Raw genomic sequence first — 27,560 nt, forward strand, 5'->3', positions numbered from 1 at the left:
GTGGCAGAGAGATTCCAAAAGGAGCCGAGAGGTCACTCTGGTGGGCACTCTTATGCACACTTTAGACAACCCTTTTTAGGTTCTAAAGAATTGGGGTAGCTGGTGGTGGATACCTGAAACTATCAAACTACAACCCAGAACCCATGAATCTCGAAGACAGTTGTATAAAAATGTAGCTTATGAGGGGTGACAATGGGATTGGGAAAGCCATAAGGACCACACTCCACTTTGTCTAGTTTATGGATGGATGAGTAGAAAAATAGGGGAAGGAAACAAACAGACAAAGGTACCCAGTGTTCTTTTTTACTTCAATTGCTCTTTTTCACTCTAATTATTATTCTTGTTATTTTTGTGTGTGTGCTAATGAAGGTGTCAGGGATTGATTTGGGTGATGAATGTACCACTATGTAATGGTACTGTAAACAATCGAAAGTACGATTTGTTTTGTATGACTGCGTGGTATGTGAATATATCTCAATAAAATGAAGATTAAAAAAAAAATAAAGTAATACATACTCAATAAAAAAAAAAAAGAAGATGATTGTATAACTATATAGCTTACACTGTGTAACTGTGTAAGCTTGTGAGCTTGTGACTCACACTCCCTTTATCCAGTGTATGGACAGATGAGTAGAAAAATGGAGACAAAAAGTAAATGAATAATAGGGAGGGATGGGGTGATGAGATGTTTTGGGTTTTCTTTTTTACTTTAATTTTTATTCTTATTCTTTTTTCTGCAGTAATGAAAATGTTCAAAAATTAATTGTGGTGATGAATGCACAGCTATATAATGATACTATGAACAACTGATTGTATACTCTGGATGATTGTATGGTATGTGAATATATCCCAATAAAATTGATTTTTTTAAAAAAGGAAAAAAAAAAAGAAAGGCCCAGTACCAGATGTCTTCACAGGTGAATTCTACCAATCTTTCCAAGAAGAATTAATACAAATCCTGCTCAAAGGCTTCCAAAATGTTGAAGAGGAGGGAACACTACCTAACTCATTCTATGAAGTCAACATCAGCCTAATACCAAAGCCAGACAAAGATACTACAAGAAAATTACAGACCAATCTCTCTGATGAATATAGATGTAAAAAATACTCAACAAAATACTTGCAAATTGAATCCAACAGCAAATTAAAAGAATTATACACCATGATCAAGTGGGTTTTATCCCAAGTATGCAAGGGAGGTTCGACAGAAGAAAATCAGTTAATGTAATACACCACATTAACAAATCAAAGGGGAAAAACCACATGAACATCTTGATTGATAAAGAAAAGGCATTTGACAAAATCCAGCATCCTTTTCTGATAAAAACACTTGGAAAGATAGGAATAGAAGCAATCTTCCTCAATATGATAAAGGGCATATATGAAAAGCCCACAGCTAACATCATACTCAATGCTGAGAGACTGAAATCTTTCCACCTAAGATAGAGAGCAAGACAAGGATGCCCATTGTCACCACTGTTATTCAACGTTGTGCTAGAAGTTGAAGCTAAAACAATTAGGCAATGAAAATAAATAAAAGGCATCCAAATCAGAAAGGAAGAAGTAAAACTTTCACTATTTGCAAACACTATGATCCTATATTTAGAAAGCCCCCCAAATAATGACAACAAAGCTACTGGAGCTAATAAAGAAGTTCAGCAAAGTGGTGGGATACAAGATCAACATGCAAAAATCAGTAGTGTTTTTATACACTAGCAATGAACTATCCATGAAACAAGTTAAGAAAACATTCCATTTACAATAGCAACTTAAGGAATCAAATATCTAGGAATAAACTTAACAAAGGATGAAAGGACCTGTACTCAGAAAACCACAAAATATTGTTAAAATAAATCAAAGAACACCTAAATAAATGGAAGAACACTCTGTTTTCATGGACTGGAAGATTAAATATTCTTAAGATGTCAATTCTACCCAAATTGATTTATAGAATCAATGCAATCCCAATCAAAATTGCAACGCCCTACTATGAAGAAATGGAAAATCCAATTATCAAATTTATTTGGAAGGTAAAGGACCCCGAATAGCCAAAAACATCTTGAAAAAGAAGAATAAAATTGAAGGACTTATACTTCTTGACTTTAAAGCATATTACAAAGCTACAGTGGTCAAAACAGCATGGTACTACTTAAAAATAGATGTATTGATCAATGTAACCAAATTAAGAGTTCAGAAATAGACCCATACATTTATGGTCAATTGATTTTTTGACAAGGCTGCCAAGTCCACTCAACCGGAACAGAACAGTCTCTTCCACAAATGGTGCTGGGAAAACTGGAAATCCATATCCAAAAGAATGAAAGAGGACCCTTATCTCATACCTTATATAAAAATTAACTCACAATGGATAAAAGATCTAAATATAAGAGCCAGGACCATAAAAATCCTAGGAGAAAATGAAGGGACGCTGTGCTGGTTTGGATGTATTATGTCCCCCAACACACCATTATCTTTGATGTAATCTTGTGTGGACAGGAAATATATTGGTGTTGATTGGGTTGGAGACTTTTGATTGGATGATTCTGCAGAGATGTGATCACTCAATTGAGGGCGAGACTTTTCATTGGATAATTTCCATGGAGGTGTGGCCCCGCCCATTCAGCATGGGCCTTGATTAGTTTACTGGAGCACTATATAAGCTCAGACAGAAGGAGCAAGCTTGGTACAGCCAAGAGGGACACTTTGAAGGGTGCACAGAAGCTGAGAGAGTAGCTGCAGATGAGAGATAGTTTGAAGATGGCCATTGAAAGCACTCTTAATCTGGAGAAGCTAAGAAAGGACAAACACCCCAAGAGCAACTAAGAGTGACAATTTTGAGGAAATGTAGCCTAGAGAGGAATGTCCTGGGAGAAAGCCATTTTGAAACCAGAACTTTGGAGCAGACGCCAGCCATGTGCCTTCCCAGCTAACAGAGGTTTTCCAGACACCATTGGCCATCCTCCAGTGAAGGTACCCCATTGTTGATGACTTACCTTGAACACTTTATGGCCTTAAGACTGTAACTTTGTAACCAAATAAAACCCCTTTATAAAAGCTGATCCATTTCTGGTGTTCTGTATTCTGGCAGCATTAGCAAACTAGAACAGATGCATTTTCAAGATCTTGTGGTAGCTGGTGGTTTCTTAGACTTTGTACCCAAGGAACAAATAACAAAAGAAAAAAAATAGGTACATGGGAACTCCTCAAAAGTGAAGACTTTTGTGCTTCAAAGGACTTTGTCAAGAAGGTGAAAAGGCAGCCTACTCAACGGGAGAAAATATTTGGAAACCACATATTCAATAAGGATTTAATATCCAGAATATATAAAGAAATCCAACAACTTAACAATAAAAACAAAAATAACTCAATTAAAAATGGGCAAAATACTTGAATAGACATTTTCCCAGAGGAAATATAAAAGGCTAAAAAGCACATGAAAAGATGCTCAACATCACCAGCTACTAGGGAAATGCAAATCAAAACCATGAAATATCATTTCATACCTATTAATATGGCCACTATTAAACAAACTGGAAATTGCAAGTGGTAGAGAGGATGTGGGAATGTAAAATGGTATAGCTGCTGTGGGAGACAATTTGGTGGTTCCTAAGGAAGCTAAGTAGAGTACTTCTATATGATCTGGCAATCCCACTACTAGGTATATACTCAGAAGAACTGGCAAGCAGGGACACAAACAGACATTTCCACATTGATGTTCATAGCAGCAGTATTTACTATTGCCAAAAGATGGAAATAAACTGTGTCCGTCAACTGATGAATGGATAAACAAAATGTGATATATACATACAATGGAATATTATTCATCTGTAAGATGAAATGAAGTCCTGATGCATGTGACAACATGGATGAATCTTGAGGACATTATGTTGAGTGAAATAATCCAGACACAAAAGGACAAATACTGTAGGATCCTCACTAATATGAACTAAATATAATGAGCAAATTCATGGAGTTAATAACTAGAACATAGGTTTCCAGAAGACAGAATGAGGGTAGAGAATGGGGAGCTGATGCTTAATTTGCGCAGATTTTTTAATAAGGTTGATTGTAAATGTTTGGAAAGGGATAGAGGGGGTGGAAGCACACTATTGTGAATGTAATTAACAGCACTGAATTGTGTGTGTGATTGTGGTTGAAAGGGAAGTTTAGGGTCATGTATGTCACTAGAGGAAAAGATAGAGGATGAAACACGGGACTGTATAACACAGTGAAGCCTGTCGTGGATGATGAAGTGGTTAATAGCACAAATACAAGTATGTTCTTCCATGAACTAGAACAAATGTATGTCAGTCACTATTACAAGGTTTTAATAATAGGGTGGTATATGGGAAAAATACTCCTAAAGCAATCTATGGGCTATACTTAACAGTAATATTATAATATTCTTCCATCAGTTGTAACAAAGGTATCACACCAATGCTAAGTGTCAAAAATAGTGGGGCATATAGGGTTTTTTTTTTGAGCAATGAAAATGTTTTAATATTGATTTTGGTGAATATTCTGAGAGCCATTGAACATACATGTTGGATAGATTGTATGGTGTGTGAATAAAACTGCTTTTAAAAAATTTAAAAATTTAAAAAAAAATAAAAGGGGACTAGGGGACACAAATAACTGCTGTAGAACAAACCCCACCATTTCCCCGAGGCTGGATCCAGAACTTTTCTAGAGTGCTCACCTACTGTGCTGTGTTTCTATCTTGGCCCTTAATATGCTGAACTCATGGAAGCTGTAAGATCATTAAGGGAAAAGGAGTTCTTAGTTAACTCTGTAACTCTAGCAGGAAGCAAACTGCCCGCCTTGCACACAATAGGCCCACACTAAACGTCTGTCAAGTGGATTCTGGTATTAGAAATATGCTTCAATGAGTAAGAGAAAAGAGCCATCATATTGTCAAACTCTCAGCAAATGTGAGAATTTCAAGTACTCTGGACACAAGAGAAGAGGCATCTCAAGTTAATGGAGAAGTTCTTAGATAGAGAGGGGGTAAGAATGGCAGGGAAGGACAAACTTGGGAATAATAAGCCTAAAGAAGTAATGTAATGAAAGTATAATTCTTTCATTTATTTATTTATTCATGTAGTCATTCATTCAAATGAATACTGAATATTCAACATATAAAGAGATTGGTCCATACACTGAGGACATATTGTTGACCAAGGAAGACAAGGTCCCTGTCAGGTTTACATTATAGTAGGAAATATAATGAACATGCAAACACATACTACAATTTCAGCAAGTGGCAAGTGCTATGAAGAAAGAGAAGCAGGGTAATTGGAGAGAAACTAACTCTGTGTCTGTGCGTGTTCTCTTTAAGATAAGGGGATACAAAAGATATGTCTCAGGAGATGACATTAAAGCACAGCCACATATACAGAGAAGTGTACAAAAATCTTGGGACGGAGGGGATTGGGATGTGTCTGATAGGGACTGGAGATAAGGCAGAACTTTCAGGCAAGGAGAAAAAGCAAGTTTAAAGGATACAAAGTAGGAAAAAGCATTAGAAGGGATATCAAGAAGGTATACGAGAAGAAACAGCAGGATCAGTGCGGCTGGAACATGCTCCTTGAAATGTATTGCATTTCATGAAAATTATTTGTGAGAGCATTAATCTTATATTTCATTAAATAATGTCTGCTTCTCATTGTTTCTGTGTTGATGTGAGCAGTATTTTTTTTCAATTTGGCATTTTAAATTAGCATGCTTCACTTTTTAAAATAGATTCTTACTCACTTGATAATTGCTTACTCTACGAATGGGGATCCCAAGGGATGACATGTTTTCCATGCATTTTAAGCAGTGCTTTACTGCTGTGGTTATTATAGTAAGTTATAATTTTTGTTCTTACTTCCTTCCAATAACATATAGCACTCTGTCATCTTCTTAAACATGCCATGCTGGACAACAGAACTTTAAGAACAAACCATTGAAATTACCCAATTACTTTAATATACTTACTTTATGAAAGACACATTTGATGGGCCTAGATTTAGGACCCCTCTCTGAATTTGTGCACTCTGCCAGACTCCCTATAAATCTGTTATTTACTACTTCTGAAAAGATGCATAGGAGCCAAGAAGTTATAGATGAGTTTCTAAGCAGCAATAAAAGGCAAACAATATTTACCTAAGAATGAAGTGCCCAACTGTTTGCTGTATTAAGAGACTGAATTCTCATGCCACTACCAGCTAATAACATTGAAAAGCTCAATTAAAATGTATTCCCATATTTATCCATTGTTGTAACCCTACAGCAAGTGACTGGAGACAAATATTCTTAGCAGTAAATTTTCATGCTGATTCCCTTATGTTAGTGTATGTCCTCTAGTTAAAGAAACCAGGACAGCTTTGTGACCACAAAACAAAATCTTATGAAATTTTATTACTGCTGGAGAAATATAAAGGGCCAGCGAAGGGGTATGAATTGTTCTTAACATTGGGGTCCCAATGAAGGGCAACAGGTGGCAGAATTTTTTGCTCAAGTGATTTTTCCATCAAAGAGTCTATCAGTGTTTGAGTCCCAGCAGTGTGGCTATTAAGGAGCTGCCAAACTTACTAGCCAGCTGGTGAAATCAGCATTGTTAAAACTGACTACATAGAAAACATTCTTGTATCCACTTTGGACTTTTACACTCTATGCCTTTTTTTAGATAGCCTTTGATGTAATCCATATCAACACAAAGTAAAAATTGTATAGTTATTAAGGTATATCCACATAAACTACAAAACTGCACTCTCTGTAGCAGAGATGAACAGCGACCTACCCACACCCATTCAGCACTCAGCATTCCTATACAAGCAAGCGGCTTTTTAATGGCAGCACCTGCTACTTGAGGGTATTCTGGGCTGCAGGGCAGAAAGCAGGATGAGAAGAATTAGAAATCCTGGGCATTTCCTTTAAGAGGAAGAGAGTCTATTCTTGGACTCATTTGTCTCAAACTTTTGGGCAGTAGTTATCCCAGCTCTTTGTTCTTTGCATCTATAGGCAAGGTAAGACAGAGCTAGAGCAGCTAAACTTGTCTTTGATACTCTTGGACTCTTTCTTTGCCTTCTCTCTCCACCTCCAGGGCCCCAGCATCCATATATTCCTCTCATTCTTTTCCCATATGAGAGATTATACTTAGATTCTTATGTAATAACTAACCTGTTTATACGTAATATTCCATTCTCCATACAAATTTACAAATTGAGAACAGTGAAAGTGCATTTTGCTTAACTATAACATGAAATTAAATTCAATTTTTTGAGATTTGATGGTGGGACCACATGAACATCACACTATTACATAAGTAATCCATGCTGATTTAAGTATCCTGAATCACAATGAATTAAAATTTATTATAATATCATAAAGTAAACATAGTTGTTTACTGAATTTATTTACGGTGATATATAAATATATATAACTATATTATACATCTACTGTGCAATACAAATTATGGAGCAATAAAATATAAATTATGGAGTTTCAAACACAGTACACTGTGGGATATATTGGAAAACTTATTAACTTAGCATTAACAAACTACATCTTTGCGTAAAAGCAGCAGTTAACTCATGCCAAAATAACATATTGCTGTTTCACTCCCTATGTTTGCTTAACATACAATTGACTTAAGGCCTAAAAAGTTCCACCCAAACAACCCCTCTTCTGTTTCCTTCTTAAGATTGATTTCAAATGGAATTTCTTAAAATTTCAAGGTCACACACTTGCTCATGGAAACGTTCCTTAGAAAGGGCTGTTAATTTTGAATATAGTTTACTGAGCAGCATTATCCCATAAAACAAACAGGCTGCATTCCATTAATAGGGAGAATATTCAGCTCTTTTAAATACTTAATCTAATGGTGATTTTTATCATTTCTGCTGTCAAGTTCAAGAATTTACAACCCCATCTAAGTAACAGTTCATGTTTTAAACCTTGTTTCTTTCTGACCTAGAAGAACATCCTAGAGGAAAAATTCAGGCATTTTATAATTTCCATTTTCCCGTTTTCACTAAAAATATGGCACATCAATTCACTCCAATCACTATGTGAGTTAACATTATTTTCATAACTTCATAACACGGGCCTCATCTTTCCCTTCGAAAACTTCCATTAACATGTCTTTTTTGTTAGAAAATGAATAGGTAGAAGTGTCAGCTATCTGAGTGGGAAGTGTTTGGCTCTATTGAAATTTTCAATTCTTAATCCAAAATCTATACTTGGAGAAAATGCCATAACCCATAAAAGTACAGACTAATGTAATTCACAGATTGTTTGTTCTGCATTTCAGATGTTTAGGGACAACAATTTAGTAAATAAAATTCAATGTTTATAGATATGAGATAATCACTTATGATAATGAAGAGTGATTAGTTATAAGCGCTTATATTTGATGAGTCATTATTTTGTGTCAAATTCTATATTAAATGCTTTGCACACATCTCATTTTTATCCCCATTTTATAGAGATGAGAAGGCAGACACACAGAGAGGACTAAGACACCTTGCCAAGGTTCTGCAGCTATTAAATTAAAGCAGCAGAGATTTAAACCTGGGGTTTCAGAGTCGGGCATATGACTTCTTAAGGGCTGTTCTAAATTTCTACTAGAACTGAAAGTGGCATGTCAATATTTTGGTGGATGACATAACTATACATATGCAATCACTTATTGCTTACTGAATGAATGCATAAAGAGACAAATGATTGAATTTATTAAACCAATTTGTAGTGGCCTATATCATGATTGATATTTTCTCCAGAAAAAAAATATATCCTTAAAGAGGTTCTCCATAGTGGCATGACATATTGTTTTGGAATATCTTGAAAAAATTATTGTCACATACTTAATTTTATCAGTCTCCAGTGAAAAACAAGAAATAATTGAGCTGCACAGAACCAGACCATCTTTCTGGTGGTCACTTTATGTTGAATGACAATACCAAGTATCAGTTGGGGCACCGATTTCTCTTTCTAAAAATAAAAATGATAAAGAGAATGTAGTTTGATAGAAATATATATGGATAAGCTTATAACATGTACATATTTTTTATTTCATATCTAGAAATGATATCTCTGCTGGAAATTGTACATATGAAGCTTCAAAGCTAATGTAGCCCTGTCTATATTTGTTTAGTAGATGGGTGGTTTTGGGTTGATTTTCCTCAATGTAACCATTACTGGCTCATGGCAACATTTGTCTGCTGCTAACTGGCACCATCTGCATACTGTGTCTTAAAATAAGTTTTCAGCAAAAATTTAAAATTGTTCTCCTATTCGCTCTTAGTCAATCAACAATGATGATGGCCAAGGTAGCCAAAATGAGCAGAGTTTCCATTTGCCTTATCCATGGAAGTGTCTTGCAATGTCTTACTGGACTCATTTTCAGAGCCTAAACTTAGAATGGAAAGATAACCATAGGCCAATATACATGCTCATCTCCATCTCAGAGTGGACTTCCCAAGGAAACCACATTTGTGTGTGTGTGAGGGGGTAGGATGTGTGCATTCATGCGTGCACATGTGCATGATTTTGGACCTACAATTACCAAATGTTTAGAGGATTTGTGATATTATTCATAGCTCTTTAGCTAGAAGAACTTATTCCTAGACATTCAGAATTCCCTTTATTATTTCATCTATAGAGTGAAAAAAGAGACTAAATAAAGTAGAAATTCATGTGCAATCTTTTTTCAAACCTCCAATTAAGGGGGCAAATTTTGATAAGATATTCATGAATTTCAATTATACCACTCTGTCAAGAAGTGAGGACCTTTGGAAATTCACCAGACATTCACAATTATTATATAGTTGCTAGACTTTGTAGCAGTAAATGAATTGGAAGATCAAATGACATAAAAATCATTTGGTTTGGACTTCTGCTTCCGGCCAAGTTGGAGTAACAGGGACAGGATTTAACAAACTGCCTGAAAAAACTTCAAAAAAAGTAGACAAAATATTTGAAACAATGTTTTTTAAGATGTTGGGCATCATGCAATAAAGAACAGTGCTCCCTGAGATTGCTCCCGAGAACTGTCTACAGTGATTTCCAGGATATGGTGTAAGAAGAAATAACCCAGACAAAGCCTGGAGGCCATCTTGAGTTGAGCAGATAGAGCTGGTAGTCCAACAAGGCCAAAGCACCTAGAGTTCATAGGACAAAGTACCAGAGACACACAGAGAGAAAACTCTGACATCTGCAGAAGGTTCCCTTCCAGTCTTCAGCTGAGTACTAATCAGCTCATGTATGTGAAGAAACTACCCAAAGCTAGAGAAAGAAGGACCTGAAAGGATGAAAGGGAACAATCACTGGAGCTCAAAAATGGCTAATTCACTGAACATCAGGTAAAGTACTCAGAAGCTTTTTGTCTTGGTAGTGCCTACAACTTAGACTTCTCTGGTCACATCTAAAAAGTTTAAAAGAACCTAAAGGATCAAACTGTTTCCAAATAAACTAACTGTGTTCTAGAAAAAAAAGGTCAAGACTATTTATACAAATACAAACACATTCAGTACTCAACAAGTTAAAATACGCACTGCCTGGCATTCAGTGAAAAACTACAAGGCATTCAAAGAAGCATGGGACTATAACATAATAGAAGAAATCAGCTGAAACCAACCCAGAAATGACAATTAGTAGATGACATTGTAACAGTTATCATAACCTTATTCTGTATTTTTAAGAAGGTAGAGGAAAGATTGAACATGTTGAGTAGAAACATGGAATATATTTTAAAAAGACCTAAATCACACATTTAAGGAATGAAAATTACAACATCCGAAATTAAAAATAAACACTGGATGAGATTAACCACAGAGTAGATGTTGTAGAAAATTAGATTAGCGAATTTGACAACAAAAATTATCTAAAATGAATCACAGAAGGGGAAAAAAAGACTAAGAAGAAAATCAACAGAATATCAGTGAGTGGTGGGACAATCTTAAGCAGCTTAATATGTGTATCATTGGAGTCCTGAAAATTGGAGGGGTAAAAATACTTTAAATAGCAATCACTGAATTTTTTCTAAATCTGATGAATACTATAAACCCACATATCCAAGAAGCTTAAAAGACCTCAAACACAAGAAACATGAAGAAAACTACACCAAGGTACTTCATAAAAAAAAACTGCATGATCCCAAAGCACTCCCTAATAAACTTCCTGCATGCTAATCTCCATCTCAGAGTGTGCTTCCCAAGGAACCCAACATGAAATATGTACTGAAATCCATACTGAAACTTCTGTCCCCTGGGGAGGATAATGAAGGTATTTGTATACTTCTATGTTGCTTGACTTTTTCACAAGTGTATATAGTTCTTTTATAATAAAAAATGCAGACTAAAAACATATAACTATCTTGTATGGGATATCTTTGGAAATGGTGAAAAGTGTATACATCTCCCCAGAACAGTTTAGAAGATTCTTATATTTCTATTGCTCAGGCAGAGCCCCAGTGATGCTGCCTTAGCCACAAATTCATTTTAATGCTATTAAAAAATGCATCTGCTGACTTGATGGCAGGTTGGAAGTGCATGAATTTTCTTCATCTTCAATTTCCAATGCCGACTGTGCATACAAGGTTGATTGATGTAGATATAATGACACAAGATTTAAAAAGTATTCATACCTGAAACTATCAAACTACAACCCAGAACCCATGAATCTCGAAGACAATTGTATAAAAATGTAGCTTATGAGGGGTGACAATGGGATTGGGAAAGCCATAAGGACCACACTCCACTTTGTCTAGTTTATGGATGGATGAGTAGAAAAATAGGGGAAGGAAACAAACAAACAAACAGACAAAGGTACCCAGTGTTCTTTTTTACTTCAATTGCTCTTTTTCACTTTAATTATTATTCTTGTTATTTTTGTGTGTGTGCTAATGAAGGTGTCAGGGATTGATTTAGGTGATGAATGTACAACTATGTAATGGTACTGTGAACAATCGAATGTACGATTTGTTTTGTATGACTGCGTGGTATGTGAATATATCTCAATAAAATGAAGATAAAAAAAGTAAAGGAAAGGAAAAAAAAGTATTCATTTTCTGTGTTTACTTATCTTATCAGATACGTAAGTAGTTAAATGCTTAATTCCTTAATATCAAAAGGCATATCTGCTATGCAAAAATATTTGAGAATGGGGAGTTGTATATGTGAATATGATAATGCCTCATGAGTCCAGCATTTTTAAATATCTAAACTATTTAATAAATTACCCTTTTTTGGCCTTCTTTCTTTAATCAGTGTTTTCAGGTATTTAAAAGTTAGCTACAATATAAATCCAGTTGATTGAAAACTGCCACATGAACAATTTGAGCTAAAAAGTTGAAAAAGAAACTTAAGCCTTGGTTTAATAAGCAAAATACTTCTTATACCTCAACTATGTATTTTATAACCTAAATTATACCCTTCACAATTCAATTTATCTGCATGCTCAAAAGACACAGCAAGCTGAAATTAAACTATGAACTGGTTATAATCCATATGTTGCATCTCCATTAACATAACCCCTAAAGAAGTCAATAAGTACCACCATTTAACTGCATTGTTTTGGTCTCTGGACCATCTCAGAAGGCATTTTGTCAACAGAATTCATAGAAATATTGCTACATCACCACAAATTGTCTTTAGGGAAACAGAAATGTAATTTTATCACAATAGATATTTCTAGCAACTACATTATTGCTAAATATACCATAAGTTCTCCTTCTGGAAAACAGGTTCCAACTTAACGTAATAACACACACTGCTCCAAAGCCACAGTACAGCCTCCTGCAAGATGTTTCACTGTATCACAGATTCAATTACACTCTGTGGTTCATCAGCTAAACCAGTTATGTCTATGCTACCCATCTCGCTTTGACACAAAAAGTCCGAAGCACAGCCTCCCAACATGATCATTGTGATGGCATTCTAGTATGTGTTGTGATGACAACAAAAGCCAGGAATTGTAAATTCCCATTATCCTCCACAAACTGAACTTAAATAAGTTAAGAAGTCATGAATAAATCGTGGCAAAGATAAAGACCATTTGGAAAAAGAGATCTCAAAAACTTACCTTAAGATACCATCTGTATTTGGCATGTTCCCAATTCTCAGGAATTTGTGTCTTTTTGAGAAACTGTTCTGCTTCTGTTAGCCATTGATTAAATATCTTCATATCATAATGAAAACGCCGCCATTTTTCAACAGATCTGTCAAAGTGCCTAGAGGTGAAAGATATGGATCATAAAAAAGAAATGGATTATTACATAAGACAAATTATATGGACACAGCATATATATCTTTTCTATTGGCAAGGACATACTTCTTATAGTTTCACACAGTTGTAGATTTCAATTTCAATTAACAGAAACAATAATCAATATTGAATAGGAATGACAATTTAAAATAAAGGCTATAATTTTTCCCTTTAAATTCAAATATATTTCTTGATTGAAACAAAGACTAAGACAACTATTTTGGAGGATTAACATTTTCTTCCCTATGATCATATTTAATTTTTAAAAGAATTCCGGGAAAATTTAAAATACAATAACAGTCCAATGCATTAAATATTTAGTAGCTATATGTTCAATTCCAAAATATTTTTTGTATCAAAATCAAGTTATCTCATAAAGTCTTTTAGTTTCAATATTACTCTTGATCCAAAAGAGTCTATTCAGTAAGATCTTCAAGCATCCAGGATGACAGATGTAATTTATATTCTAGGCAATTAACCAACTAATTAATATACTAGTCCAAATCTGATGATTGGCGTTGTTTTATTATATCCACTACATTTTTAATTGGAATGCTGAAAGAACTTAGTATAAGACAATATGTTAATGTCATATATGAACAGAATATAGAGAAGCAGGTCATTTTCTAGTCAAAGCTGACTGAAGCAGGAATGATATGAACCAGGGTTTTATGTTTACCCTGAGGCAGTTGCACATAAAAATCACCTGGAATGTTTTAAAACAAAACAAAACTGCATCAAACAAACAAACAAACAAAACACTGATCCTGAGGCTTCACTCCAGACCAACTAAATCAGTATCTTTGGAGGTGGAACCCTGGCATTTTGGTATTTTTTCAAGTGCCCCAGGCGACTCTAAATGCACTGTCAAGATGAAAACAACTGCTGTAAGGCAAGGTTGGAACTCTTATGGGGTTTATGGTCTACCGAGTCTTCTCGAATCTGTCCCAACAATAATCTGCTAGCACCAAACCAGAAGTTATCCTGATTCAGAGTAAAGCAGTTTGTCAAGGTTCTGCGAAGCGGATTAGAAAAGAAGCAATGGAGTATAGTTTTAAATACCTAGACATCTTCTCAGACCTCTCTTCCATTTAGGAGCTTTAAGTAACTTTATAACTTTTAAATAACTTTATAACTTAAATAATCCACTCCTCTATACTGGTTTACTGGGAAAGGAATGGGATTCACATTTATTGAGTGGTTACTATAAGCCAGTCAGTCACTGGGCTCTGTGCTTTCACATATACCATTTCATTGAATCCTACTGCACTCCAGCAACATAACAATTTTTATTCCTATTTTTCCATAGGAGAAAACTGAGAGGCAGAGCAACTTACCAAAAGGTAAATAGGTATTAAATAGCAAAGAGGGGATTCTAACCCAGATCTTTCTAGTTTCAATTATCCTTTCCACTGCCTTACATAATCCCTCATTGGGATTTCCTTTTTTCAGGCTGAAGTTTCACTTTATGGGTTAAACAATTGAATGCAATGGTTTGTAGACTCTTTTTCTTATTCTTCTTTATTAGCTTCCAAAGATTTAATTCTTCTATATTCTATCAGGCATTGTATTTGATGAATAACTATATTGTTCACTTGTAAACAAATGTAAAAGAGAAAGTACTTTGGTAGCATTAAAAAAGGCAGCCAAAAGAAGCTGAAAAGAAAAGCAGTCTCTAACTTTAGCTAGCTTAAAAAATAAGAATGCTGCCTTTAATAATTAATGGCACTCTAGAGTTGATGAAATATATATACATGTTGGGAACAGAATGGTCTTGGAAATTTTTTGTATGTTTAATAATAATTTAGCATTCATATAATTTTGGTACTATGTAATACACAATAAGTAACTTCAGAATACATCTTAAGAGTACATTTCTTTAAAAAACAAAAAGAAGCATACATTGAATACATCTTACAGGCACTTGTATCATTGTAGTCAAAAACTTGCTGTTGAATTATCATCACAAAACTATAGTTAGCAAAGTTAGCATTTTTTCCATCTTAGTGAGACTATTGTCGATTTTAATTTTCATTATATATATATATTTTTTTCTCTGTGGCCCAGTTTTTCTACAATGTGCATTTCATACTTTGAGATTCAGTAAAAGAAAAAAACTTAAAATACAATAATAACAAAAATGGCAATATCACAGGCTAATGACTATCACCTCCAACTCTCGTCCTACTACCATAGCATGGGAAACAGGAAGAAACTAACCAGATCACAGAAGAGTTACCATTTGGTGACAATTGACCATTCCATTTCTGTAGCACTCATCAGACCCCTTCTTACTTTTGCTTCGTTTCCTATCCAATCACCTGAGTGATCCCCTTGCCAACACTTTCAGCTATCAGTAGGTGATTATGTTTCCAACATTTGTGCCATAAATACCTACTCTTCATTCTAGACTGCTGTGCACCTCCGACCTGCTTCACAGACACCTCCTTCCACTACTCACCATGCTGACAATTTCCATCCTCGACCAGATTCCACAAACCCTTGTCCCAAACCCTTTCCACTTCACGGATTATCTTTTCTATTAATTCCCCAAGGGAAGAAAATCATGTGTCCATACATTGATCATCATACCCCTCTGCAAGACAGAACCAGAGATGGGACAGGAAGGGGAACAGGCTGTGGGCCTGAGGTCTCCATTTGTGCTTTCCACAAATGGAAATCCACAACAGTGAGGCAGGATGGGCTTGCCAGCCACATGGGACTCTCTGTAGCCCCAAGCTCCCAGCCCCTACCCCCTGCTCCAGCTTCAGGACTCTGTTACTTTGCCCATTAGTCTTATGTCCCTGAAATGGCTCCTTCACTTTTGTTCTCTCCTCCTCCACTCCTACAACCCAAACCTTTGCATATTTCAAGATCTGATACAAACTACTTACATTGTCACTTTGTAAATATATGAATACATAGTATTCCACATAACATACAACTACTAAAATTCTGAAAGCTGTAAGATTGATTTAAGTTTATTATTAAAATTAATGTTAAAATGAATAACTATTCAAACAAAATATTAAAAAATTAAAGCAAGTGCTTTACACATGACATTTAATGTGAATAATAATACTTTAAACTCCATTTCAAGCATCACATAAAATTTTAAAATATACTTTTCAGCTTTTAATATGCGTTGTTTAACAGCAGAGTCTAAATCCATTCTTGAATTTACTATATAAAATTACAATTTTTTATCATGACTAGTTATAAACTTAAACTCTTTCCAAGGAAAATTCCAATGAAGAGATATAACTGTTGCTCGTTTTACAATGTTACATTTATACATTTAATCTCTTATCAGTCAATATGCTCTTTAAATTTCTCACTCCATTAATTGAACTGCCCACAAGTTAGGAAACAGGCAGTAATAACTAGAAACACACAGAGACATTAAAAATAACTTTCAGGGAAATAAATATAAGTTTAAGTCTCTATATTATTTCTATAGTGAAAAAAAAAGAGTCCCCGCCACCACCACCACCACTCCCCACCCCAGCAGTAAAAGGAAATGTAGATCCAACCAAATAAAGGACAAAAAAATGTCAGTATAAACATATGGATAATAAATCAACTGATTTTAAAATTTTGCAAATATTAAAATTCTCATTCACTATGCAAGCGGTATTTAAAATTACACCACTGCTTCATTTATGTGCAGCATAACTTATTTCCTGCTGTTCTAAATCAAGTTAGTCAGATTATTCTAGAGCATAAATTACATTTAGGGAGCAATTTAGGTACTTTGGGACATACTTTAACACTTTCAAGCCATTAAGGTGGTGCTGAATTCTGTGAAATAGAATTAAATAAATAACACCCTAGTAGTCTTGTGACATATCCATTGTGGTTTTATACTTAAGTTTGTAAACTCAGCATCGGGGCAGATGATTATTTTCTCCTACATATTCCATCTTTGATTAGGTGAGTAAGAGGGATCTTGGCTAAAGTTTCATGGTCCAAATTACAGGAATTAACAAATAAAAGTCAAATTAGTTATCTGCCCCAAATCATAGTAACCCCCTCTCCCCTGCTGCTCTAGTAATAGAATTCTATAATAAAAAAACTCAGAATACAATAGTTGTGAAGTTTTTTTCCATAAGACCTGACTAATTCGAAGGAACTCTCCCATGGCTCCAACTCCCCCCACTTCTCCCACCTCCCCTTTAATTCTTACTCCTAAGAGCCTGTCCCCCAGCTTTCTAGGCTAAAGTCTGTTTCCTCATGCCTCATTTATCTCCTCAGTCCAGAACCACAAGTGTATATTTAGACTCCATCCCAGCTTGTGCCAGCTGTCTGGATGCAATCTCCGGAGGCAGGCTCTTACCTGAACCCATGTCCGTGTCTCTTCAGGCAAGTAGAGCACATGGGTCAGGCTGCCTAGGCTGGAATTCTAGCTCCAACACTTACTCTGTGGCCTTGGGCAAGCAGAGGACCTCTCAGAAAAGGGGTTAGAAAAACAGAACCTACTTCCTGAGGTTAATTGTGAGGGCTAAATGAACAAATATATGCACATTTCTTAAAATACTATCTAGCAGTGTTCACCAAATACGCATACTTGTGGCGGTGGGTGGTTCAGCCTTCTGTGGAGTGAACTACCACACTGTGCATCCTAGGAACACAGGCTCAGAGAAAACAAAGACTTTCAGCAAATGACCACCTCATTACTTAGATAGCAAAAAGGGCCCAAAAGAAGAGCAAACAAGATCCCATCGTGGCCAGTTACCCTGGGAGATCAACTGAGTCTTGGGTCGGGGTTGATGAATGGCAATTCCCAAGCCCCACTTTGTGTTAGAGAGGAGAGAAATCTGTGTGCCCGGGTAAGGGATATTTATATGACCCAGGGGGAGGGGGCTCTGCCACTGGGAGTTTCCACCCTGATAAGCAGCTGGAACTGCTTGTTCCCAGTTTCAGGTTTAAGTTAGGTAGGACCAAGCCACTTCATTAGATGGAACTTATCTGCAGAATGGAAACATACTGAAACATCTACATACAATAGAAAAGGAGCAGGTAAGCAAGGGCTAGATGGCTGCTAGGTGTTTCCCTAACTTCCCCAGCACCTTCTTTAGGCTTAGGACTTTGAATGAAAATCAACTCACTAACATAGAATCTGGGCCAAGTCATTGTCTCCCTGGTTGGGATCAAACATGTAAGAACTGACCTCATTAATTTCAGGCTTTACAGTAATTAAATAGACCATGTCATCAGCCTGTTTATGGACAAGGAATCATTTCTCCAGCATAGAATCGTGGCTGATCATGCTTATCTCTGACAATGCTTTATTTTTTATATTTTAAATAACTTTTATTGTGAAACATAAATATAGAGAATAATAAATAAAACCGCACTGTAACCATCACCTGGGCAATGAAATAAGAAAAACTGCCAACAGTCACAAGCTGTCCCGCCCAATCACTACTCCCTCCTGCCATCCTCACACACACCCATGTAACCTCCATTCGGACTTTCATGGTAATCATTCACTGCCTTTCTTTATAGTTTTACCACTTATATACACACAACTAACCGCATAGCTTGGTTTTGCATCTTTTTTAACTTTTTACAAATGAAACCATACAGTATGTATTATTGTGCGTCTGGCTTCATTTGTGCAATATTAATCCATGGCATTGTTTATCCATTGTTGTATATTATTCCAAGGTCTGAATATACTACATATTATTGATCTATTTTACTAGTAATAAACATTTGGGTTGTTTCCAGTTTGGGGCTATTATAATGTTGCTATGAACATTTCTGTTTATGTCTCCTGGTATGTGTACACCTGCATTTCTCTAGAGTCTATACCTAGCAGTGAAACTGATAGGACACAGGGTATGTATATCTTTAATTTTACTAAACAGTGCCAAAGAGTTTTTACTCCAAACAGCAGTGAATTCAAGTTAACTCTCCTACTAATGATTTATACTCCATATAGCAGTGCATGAAAATTCTAATTGCACCACCTTTTCACCACCCTCGGTATTGTCAGACTTTTAAATTTCAGTTATTCTGAATAATGGGTACATAGTGATATCTCATTTTAGTTTACACTTGCATGTCCCTGATTACTAATGTGGCTGAGAGTCTCTTCATATATTTATTGGTCATTTGGATTTCTTATTTTTTATGAAGATGGCAAACACCTTGGATAGAGTTATTGTGAAACATAAAACATCTTAATTATTTACTATAGAATGATCACACATAAACACCAGCAGCCCTCTCTGTGCCATTTCTCACTTTTCAAGGACTTATCCCATTTCTCTATTGGATTGTCTATTCTTAAAGATTTGTAGGAATTCCTCAAAATTATGGATGCACACACTTTATAAGTTACGTATGTGTTCCAAATATCTTCTCCAGCTCTCTCACTTGCCTTTTCACTGAATGCTGTCTTCTTGGTATATAGAAGTTATTAATATACAATATAGTCCAGTTAATCTTTTTTTTTCTTTATGATTATGGCTTGTATGTCCTGTTTAATAAATCTTTCTTAACCAACATTCACTTATTCATGTATATTTTATTTAAGAGCTTTATTAATTTTCTTTGTTCATTTGGGTTTGTAGTTCACCAGGATATGATTTTTGTGTATTGTGTGAAATAGGATCCATTTTCTTTCCTAGGTCAGAGATTCCATTTTAATTTTTTAGGTAAGGAATGCATAAAAAACAAAATAATGGGTGTATAGTAGAAACATAAATGCATATGCAGTGAAAAGTCCTCTGGTTCTGCTCTCATTGTTTTGTTAAAAACTTTATCATTTGAAGTATTTTTAGAGGAAGGTAAAGAAATAAACAAACTGGTATAAAGTGATAGCTTTCTCATTAAGTTTTACTGTTTTCAATATATCCATTGCTAGCATTTTTACAGCTCTGGATTGACATTTTATTTCATAACACCCTGTTTATTTTATTGATCCCTGTGATGGTTGGGTTCATGTGTCAACTTGGCTAGGTGGCCTAGCTGTCTGGTCAAGCGGGCACTGGCCTGACGATTCCTGTGAGGCTATTTGAGGCTGGTTGGTTTGTCGGATCATCAGTCAATTGACTGCAGCTGACTGATGACTCATCAAGGGGCGTGCTTCCACAGTGAGAGAATGCAATTGGCTGGATTTGGTCCGGGTGATCAGTTGGAGGCTTATAAGCCGGACGGTTAGAGAACCTTCACTTCTTCTTCAGCTGCTCAGTGAAGCTTTTCCTGGGGAGCTCGTCGAAGTTGCCAGTTCGTTTCCTGAGGAGTTCGTCAAAGTTGTCGGTTCGTTTCCTGAGGAGTTCTTCAAAGTTGCCGGTTCGTTTCCTGAGGAGTTCGTCAAAGTTGTCGGTTCGTTTCCCGAGGAGTTCGTCGGACGTCTTCCTTGGAGTTGACAGCTTGTTGACGGCTCTGCAGAATTTGGACTCGTGCGCTCCCGCAGTTGTGTGAGTCACTTTTACAATTTGATAATAAGAGACATCTCTCATTGATTCTGTTTCCAAGGAGAACCCTAACTAATACAACTTGGTACCGAGAGTGGTTCTTGAGAAATGGAATCTTAAAATGGGCTTTTACAACTTGTTTTCTACTCTGATTAGATTCAGAGGCACTAATGACTCTATTTCCAATAATCAAGAGGGTACTAAGAGTCCATGGCAGGAGTTGGCAAAGGAAATACGTAAAATAGCACCATTTGATTCTCCTAATTGTGCTCTAGTACGAAGCGAGGCTCTGGGTGACAGCGTTTTCGACACTTTCACGGAGTTTTGCAGTATTAAGAAGTATAATGATGTTGGCTGGCTGCTCTTAGATACTTTGGATACAGTTGTAAGAGAAAGGGATGAGCTAAAGGCTTCAAATTCAAAACTTGAATGCCGTATGACAGATGTAAAGGGTTCCATCTGTGCCCTGAAAGAAAATCTTATTCCCTGTGCCCGCAGACTGGAGGTTTCTGAAAATCAGACGCAGTCTCTTATTGTGTGAGTAGCACATTTACAGCGTAAACTAAAATCTCAACCTCTCAGGGTGTCTGCTGTTAAAGTAAAGGCATTGATTGGAAAAGAATGGGACCCAGAAACTTGGGATGGAGACATATGGATTGATAATAATGACAGTGAGGACATTGGAACCCTGGATTCTGCTGGGTCATTGTTAGATTTACCTGTAGAGGGCTGTCCTGGGGAAACAGCTTCTCTGCCTCCAGTCTGCCCTAAGGAGCCTGCCACGCAACTCCCACCTAAGGAGATTGACCCTTCAATGCCTGCTAATCTTGTAATCACCTCCCCTGAGGAAGCAGCCCTCACTCTTTTGTCTGGAGAGACTAATCCTGTTTTAAGAGATGAAAATGCAACAGAGTGCCCTGAGGTGAATGGCTTGAGAGATAATTCTAACTCTTTTCATGACCCACCCCCACCACCAGTTTTTGCTTCAAGACCTATAACTAGGCTCAAGTCCCAACAAGCCCCAAAGGGTGAGGTACAAAGTGTGACCCATGAGGAAGTACGCTATACTCCAAAAGAACTGTATGAGTTTTCCAACTTATACAGACAGAAACCAGGGGAATATGTGTGGGAATGGATATTGAGAGTGTGGGATAATGGTGGAAGGAATATAAGGTTGGATCAGGCTGAATTTACTGATATGGGCCCACTAAGCAGAGATTCTGCATTCAATGTTGTAGCTCGAGGGGTTAGAAAGGGTGTTAACAGTTTGTTTGGGTGGCTGGCTGAAACATGGATCAAAAGGTGGCTGGCATTACCAGAAGTTGAAATGCCAGAACTGCCCTGGTATAATGTGGAGGAGGGGATTCAAAGGCTTAGAGAGATTGGAATGTTAGAGTGGATTTATCATGGAAAACCTGCTCACACAGCCCTGGAATGTCCAGAGGACACACCTTTTACCAGGACTGTAAGGAATAAATTTGTGAAACTAGCTCCATCATCCCTGAAGAGCTCTGTAGTCGCCCTTCTCTGTAGGTCAGATATTACTGTAGGAACTGCTGTCACTGAACTGGAATCCTTAAACACAATGGGGATAATCGGGTCCCGAGTCAGCAGAAGCCAAGTGGCTGCAGTTAATCGCCACAGACAAGGTGGACAGGGCTACCATAATGGAAAACAGGCTCAAAGCAGCAATCAAAATAATATGACTCGCAGAGACTTATGGCGTTGGCTAGTGGATCATGGAGTACCAAGTAGTAAAATAGATGGGCAATCGACTAAATTCTTGTTTGAACTATATAAGCAGAAGAATTCTAGGCCACGTGAACAAAAATCTCCCTTGAATTACAAAAACAGAGAGTCACGGCCCCTTAATCAATTCCCAGACTTGAGACAGTTTACAGATCCAGAGCCTCTTGAATGAAGGGAAGGCCGGGTACCCTTGGAGAAGGACCCTGTCACACTGCCAAAAATTTACACTGTTAATCTTCCTCCCAGCCTTCCCCAGGGGGACCTACGGCTTTTTACCAGGGTGACTGTGCATTGGGGAAAAGGAAATGATCAGATATTTCGTGGATTATTAGACACTGGGTCAGAAGTGACATTAATTCCCGGAGACCCAAAACGTCACTCTGGTCCACCAGTCAGAGTTGGGGCTTATGGAGGTCAGATGATTGATGGAGTTTTAGCCCAGGTCCGTCTCACAGTGGGTCCAGTGGGTCCCCGGACCCATTCTGTGGTTATTTCCCCAGTGCCGGAATGCATAATTGGAATAGACATACTCAGCAACTGGCAGAATCCTCACATTGGTTCCCTGACTCCTGGAGTGAGGGCTATTATGGTGGGAAAGGCCAAGTGGAAGCCACTAGAGCTGCCTCTGCCTAGCAAAGTAGTGAACCAGAAGCAATACCGGATTCCTGGAGGGATTGCAGAGATTAATGCCACTCTTAAGGACTTGAAGGATGCAGGGGTGGTGATTCCCACCACATCCCCATTCAACTCTCCTATTTGGCCCGTGCAGAAAACAGATGGGTCTTGGAGGATGACTGTGGATTATCGTAAGCTTAACCAGGTGGTGACTCCAATTGCAGCTGCTGTCCCAGATGTGGTATCATTGCTTGAGCAAATCAACACATCCCCTGGTACCTGGTATGCAGCTATTGATCTGGCAAATGCTTTTTTCTCAATTGCTGTCAGCAAGGACCACCAGAAACAGTTTGCATTTAGCTGGCAAGGCCAGCAGTTTACATTCACCGTGCTACCTCAGGGTTATATCAACTCTCCAGCCCTATGTCATAATATTGTCCGCAGGGATCTTGATCATTTCTCCCTCCCACAAGACATCACACTGGTCCATTATATTGATGATATCATGTTGATTGGACCTAGTGAGCAAGAAGTAGCAACTACTCTAGATTTGTTGGTAAGGTATTTGTGTGGCAGAGGATGGGAGATAAATCCAACAAAAATACAAGGCCCTTCCACCTCAGTAAAATTTCTAGGTGTTCAGTGGTGTGGGGCCTGTCGAGATATTCCTTCTAAGGTGAAGGATAAGCTGCTGCATCTGGCCCCTCCTACAACCAAAAAAGAGGCACAACGTTTAGTTGGCCTCTTTGGGTTTTGGAGACAACATATTCCTCATTTAGGTGTGCTACTCCGGCCCATTTACCGAGTGACTAGAAAAGCTTCTAGTTTTGAGTGGGGACCGGAGCAAGATGAGGCTCTGCAACAGGTCCAGGCTGCTGTGCAAGCTGCTCTGCCGCTTGGACCATATGATCCAGCTCATCCAATGGTGCTGGAAGTGTCAGTGGCAAATAGAGATGCTGTTTGGAGCCTTTGGCAGGCTCCTATAGGAGAATCACAACGCAGGCCCTTAGGATTTTGGAGTAAAGCTTTACCATCTTCTGCAGATAACTACTCTCCATTTGAGAAACAACTGTTGGCCTGCTACTGGGCCTTAGTAGAGACAGAACGCTTAACCATGGGCCACCAAGTTACCATGAGACCTGAGTTACCTATCATGAGCTGGGTGTTATCTGATCCACCAAGCCATAAAGTTGGGCGTGCACAGCAGCACTCCATCATAAAATGGAAATGGTATATACGAGATAGAGCTCGAGCAGGTCCTGAAGGTACAAGTAAGTTACATGAGGAAGTGGCCCAAATGCCCATGGCCCCCACTCCTTCCACCTTACCTTCTCTTGCCCAGCCCACAGCTATGGCATCTTGGGGAGTTCCTTACAGTCAGTTGACTGAGGAAGAGAAGACTCGGGCCTGGTTTACAGATGGTTCTGCACGATATGCAGGTACCACCCGAAAGTGGACAGCTGCAGCACTGCAGCCCCTTTCTGGGATATCCCTGAAGGACAGTGGTGAGGGGAAATCCTCCCAGTGGGCAGAACTTCGAGCAGTGCACCTGGTTGTTCACTTTGCTTGGAAGGAGAACTGGCCAGAGGTGCGTCTGTATACTGATTCCTGGGCTGTTGCTAATGGTTTGGCTGGATGGTCAGGGACTTGGAAGGAACATGATTGGAAGATTGGTGACAAAGAAGTCTGGGGAAGGGGTATGTGGATAGACCTTTCTGAGTGGGCAAACAACATGAAGATATTTGTGTCCCATGTGAATGCTCACCAGAGGGTGACTTCAGCAGAAGAAGGTTTTAATAACCAAGTGGATAAAATGACCCGTTTGGTGGATACCAATCAGCCTCTTTCCCCAGCAACTCCTGTCATTGCCCAATGGACTCATGAACAAAGTGGTCATGGTGGTAGGGATGGAGGTTATGCATGGGCTCAGCAACATGGACTTCCACTCACCAAGGCTGACCTGGCCACAGCCACTGCTGAGTGTCCAATTTGCCAGCAGCAGAGACCCACACTCAGTCCCCGATATGGCACCATTCCTCGGGGTGATCAGCCTGCTACCTGGTGGCAGGTTGATTACATCGGACCACTTCCATCATGGAAAGGGCAGCGATTTGTTCTTACTGGAATAGACACATACTCCGGATATGGGTTTGCCTTCCCTGCACGACATGCTTCTGCCAAAACTACAATACGTGGACTTACAGAATGCCTCATCCACCGTCATGGTATTCCACACAGCATTGCTTCGGACCAAGGAACCCACTTCACAGCAAATGAAGTGAGGGGATGGGCACATGCTCATGGAATTCTGTGGTCTTACCATGTTCCCCATCATCCAGAAGCAGCTGGGTTGATAGAATGGTGGAATGGCCTATTGAAGACTCAATTACGGTGCCAACTAGGTGGCAATACCTTGCAGGGCTGGGGCAGTGTTCTCCAGGAGGCTGTGTATGCTCTGAATCAGCGTCCACTCTATGGTGCTGTTTCTCCCATAGCCAGGATTCATGGGTCCAGGAATCAAGGGGTGGAAACAGGAGTAGCACCACTCACTATCACTCCTAGTGATCCACTAGGGAAATTTTTGCTTCCTGTCCCTGCAAGTTTAAGCTCTGCTTGTCTACAAGTCTTGGTTCCAAAAGGAGGAGTGCTTCCACCAGGAAACACAACAATAATCCCATTGAACTGGAAGTTAAGGCTGCCACCTGGCCACTTTGGGCTTCTTATGCCTCTGAATCAACAGGCAAGTAAGGGGATTACTGTACTGGCTGGGGTGATTGATCCTGACTATCAAGGGGAAATAGCACTGCAACTACACAATGGAAGTAAAGAAGAGTTTTCCTGGCATACAGGAGATCCCCTGGGGCGTCTCTTAGTACTACCATGCCCCGTGATTCAAGTCAATGCAAAACTGCAACAACCCAATCCAGGCAGGACTACCAATGGCCAAGAAACTTCAGGAATGAAGGTTTGGGTCACCCCACCAGGCAAAGAACCACGGCCAGCTGAAGTGCTTGCTGAGGGTAAAGGGAACATGGAATGGGTAGTGGAAGAAGGTAGTGATAAATATGAACTACGGCCACGTGACCAGTTACAGAAACAAGGACTATGATGATATGAATATTTCCTCCTCGTTTTGTGATGATTATGTTTGTATTTGTCTGTGAAGAAAATATTTTTGCTTTCTTCTCTGTCTTATCCCCTTATCATATGGCATAAGCTGTAACGTTCATTTTGAAGATATGGTTTTAGGTGATGTGTACGACTGCCAAGTTGACAAGGGGTGGACTGTGATGGTTGGGTTCATGTGTCAACTTGGCTAGGTGGCCTAGCTGTCTGGTCAAGCGGGCACTGGCCTGACGATTCCTGTGAGGCTATTTGAGGCTGGTTGGTTTGTTGGATCATCAGTCAATTGACTGCAGCTGACTGATGACTCATCAAGGGGCGTGCTTCCACAGTGAGAGAATGCAATTGGCTGGATTTGGTCCGGGTGATCAGTTGGAGGCTTATAAGCCGGACGGTTAGAGAACCTTCACTTCTTCTTCAGCTGCTCAGTGAAGCTTTTCCTGGGGAGCTCGTCGAAGTTGCCGGTTCGTTTCCTGAGGAGTTCGTCAAAGTTGTCGGTTCGTTTCCTGAGGAGTTCTTCAAAGTTGCCGGTTCGTTTCCTGAGGAGTTCGTCAAAGTTGTCGGTTCGTTTCCCGAGGAGTTCGTCGGACGTCTTCCTTGGAGTTGACAGCTTGTTGACGGCTCTGCAGAATTTGGACTCGTGCGCTCCCGCAGTTGTGTGAGTCACTTTTACAATTTGATAATAAGAGACATCTCTCATTGATTCTGTTTCCAAGGAGAACCCTAACTAATACAATCCCTAATCCTCTCGAGGCTGTGTGCCTGGTTCTCAGGCTTCAAACCAGTTTGGAGTGGTAGTTCTTTTTTTTTTTTTAAAGTTTTTCACAGCAGTTACAATACTTGAGTTTAGGAACTCATTCTCCTGCCTTTATTCCCTCTCTTCACTGCTGAACTTTTACACATTTTATTTCCCTTGTTTCTCATAGTAACTTTTTCAATTATTACCATATGAACAAACAGAAAAGATACTTTATTTGAATTCTATCAACAACATCAACACTTAATGCAACTTCTTTCCAATCATAGAGAGCTCTTTTGCCATGCTTAAAGGAGACAGGAATTTTTCTGAATCAAAAAGAAATCTAGTTGTTATAGGTGAACTTCTTGCATTTCCGGTCTGGACATTTTCCCTATAGAATCCCATTCACTCACAAAGGTTCAGCTAACAACTTCAGCAGGGGTTGACGAACTGTTTCTGGAAAGGGATTGAGAATAAATATTTTAGACTTTGTCAGTGGCCTATATATAGTATCTGTTGTAACCACTAAACCCTGCATAAAAGCACCCACAGATTCAACATAAGCAAATGGGTGTGTGGCTAGGTTCCAATGAAATTTTATTTACAAAAACAAATGGAGGATAGGATTTGGTCTGCAGGCTATAGTTTGCAGATCTCTG

The 27,560-nt window shown here is 38.4% G+C and overlaps 1 protein-coding gene across 10 annotated transcripts in view; it reads right to left on the minus strand.

Annotated features, from left to right (window-relative positions):
• Window positions 1-27,560, minus strand: part of DMD (dystrophin) — a 2,178,366-nt gene that overhangs the window by 1,263,750 nt on the left and 887,056 nt on the right. For all 10 annotated transcript variants that reach the window (XM_037821041.1, XM_037821045.1, XM_037821047.1 and 7 more), the window contains one exon: window positions 13,066-13,213. In XM_037821041.1, coding sequence (XP_037676969.1) covers window positions 13,066-13,213 — 148 coding nt within the window. The remainder of the gene's footprint in view (window positions 1-13,065; window positions 13,214-27,560) is intronic.

The sequence above is a fragment of the Choloepus didactylus genome, chromosome X (assembly GCF_015220235.1).
Source record: "Choloepus didactylus isolate mChoDid1 chromosome X, mChoDid1.pri, whole genome shotgun sequence".
In the NCBI taxonomy this organism is placed as follows: Eukaryota; Metazoa; Chordata; class Mammalia; order Pilosa; family Megalonychidae; genus Choloepus; species Choloepus didactylus.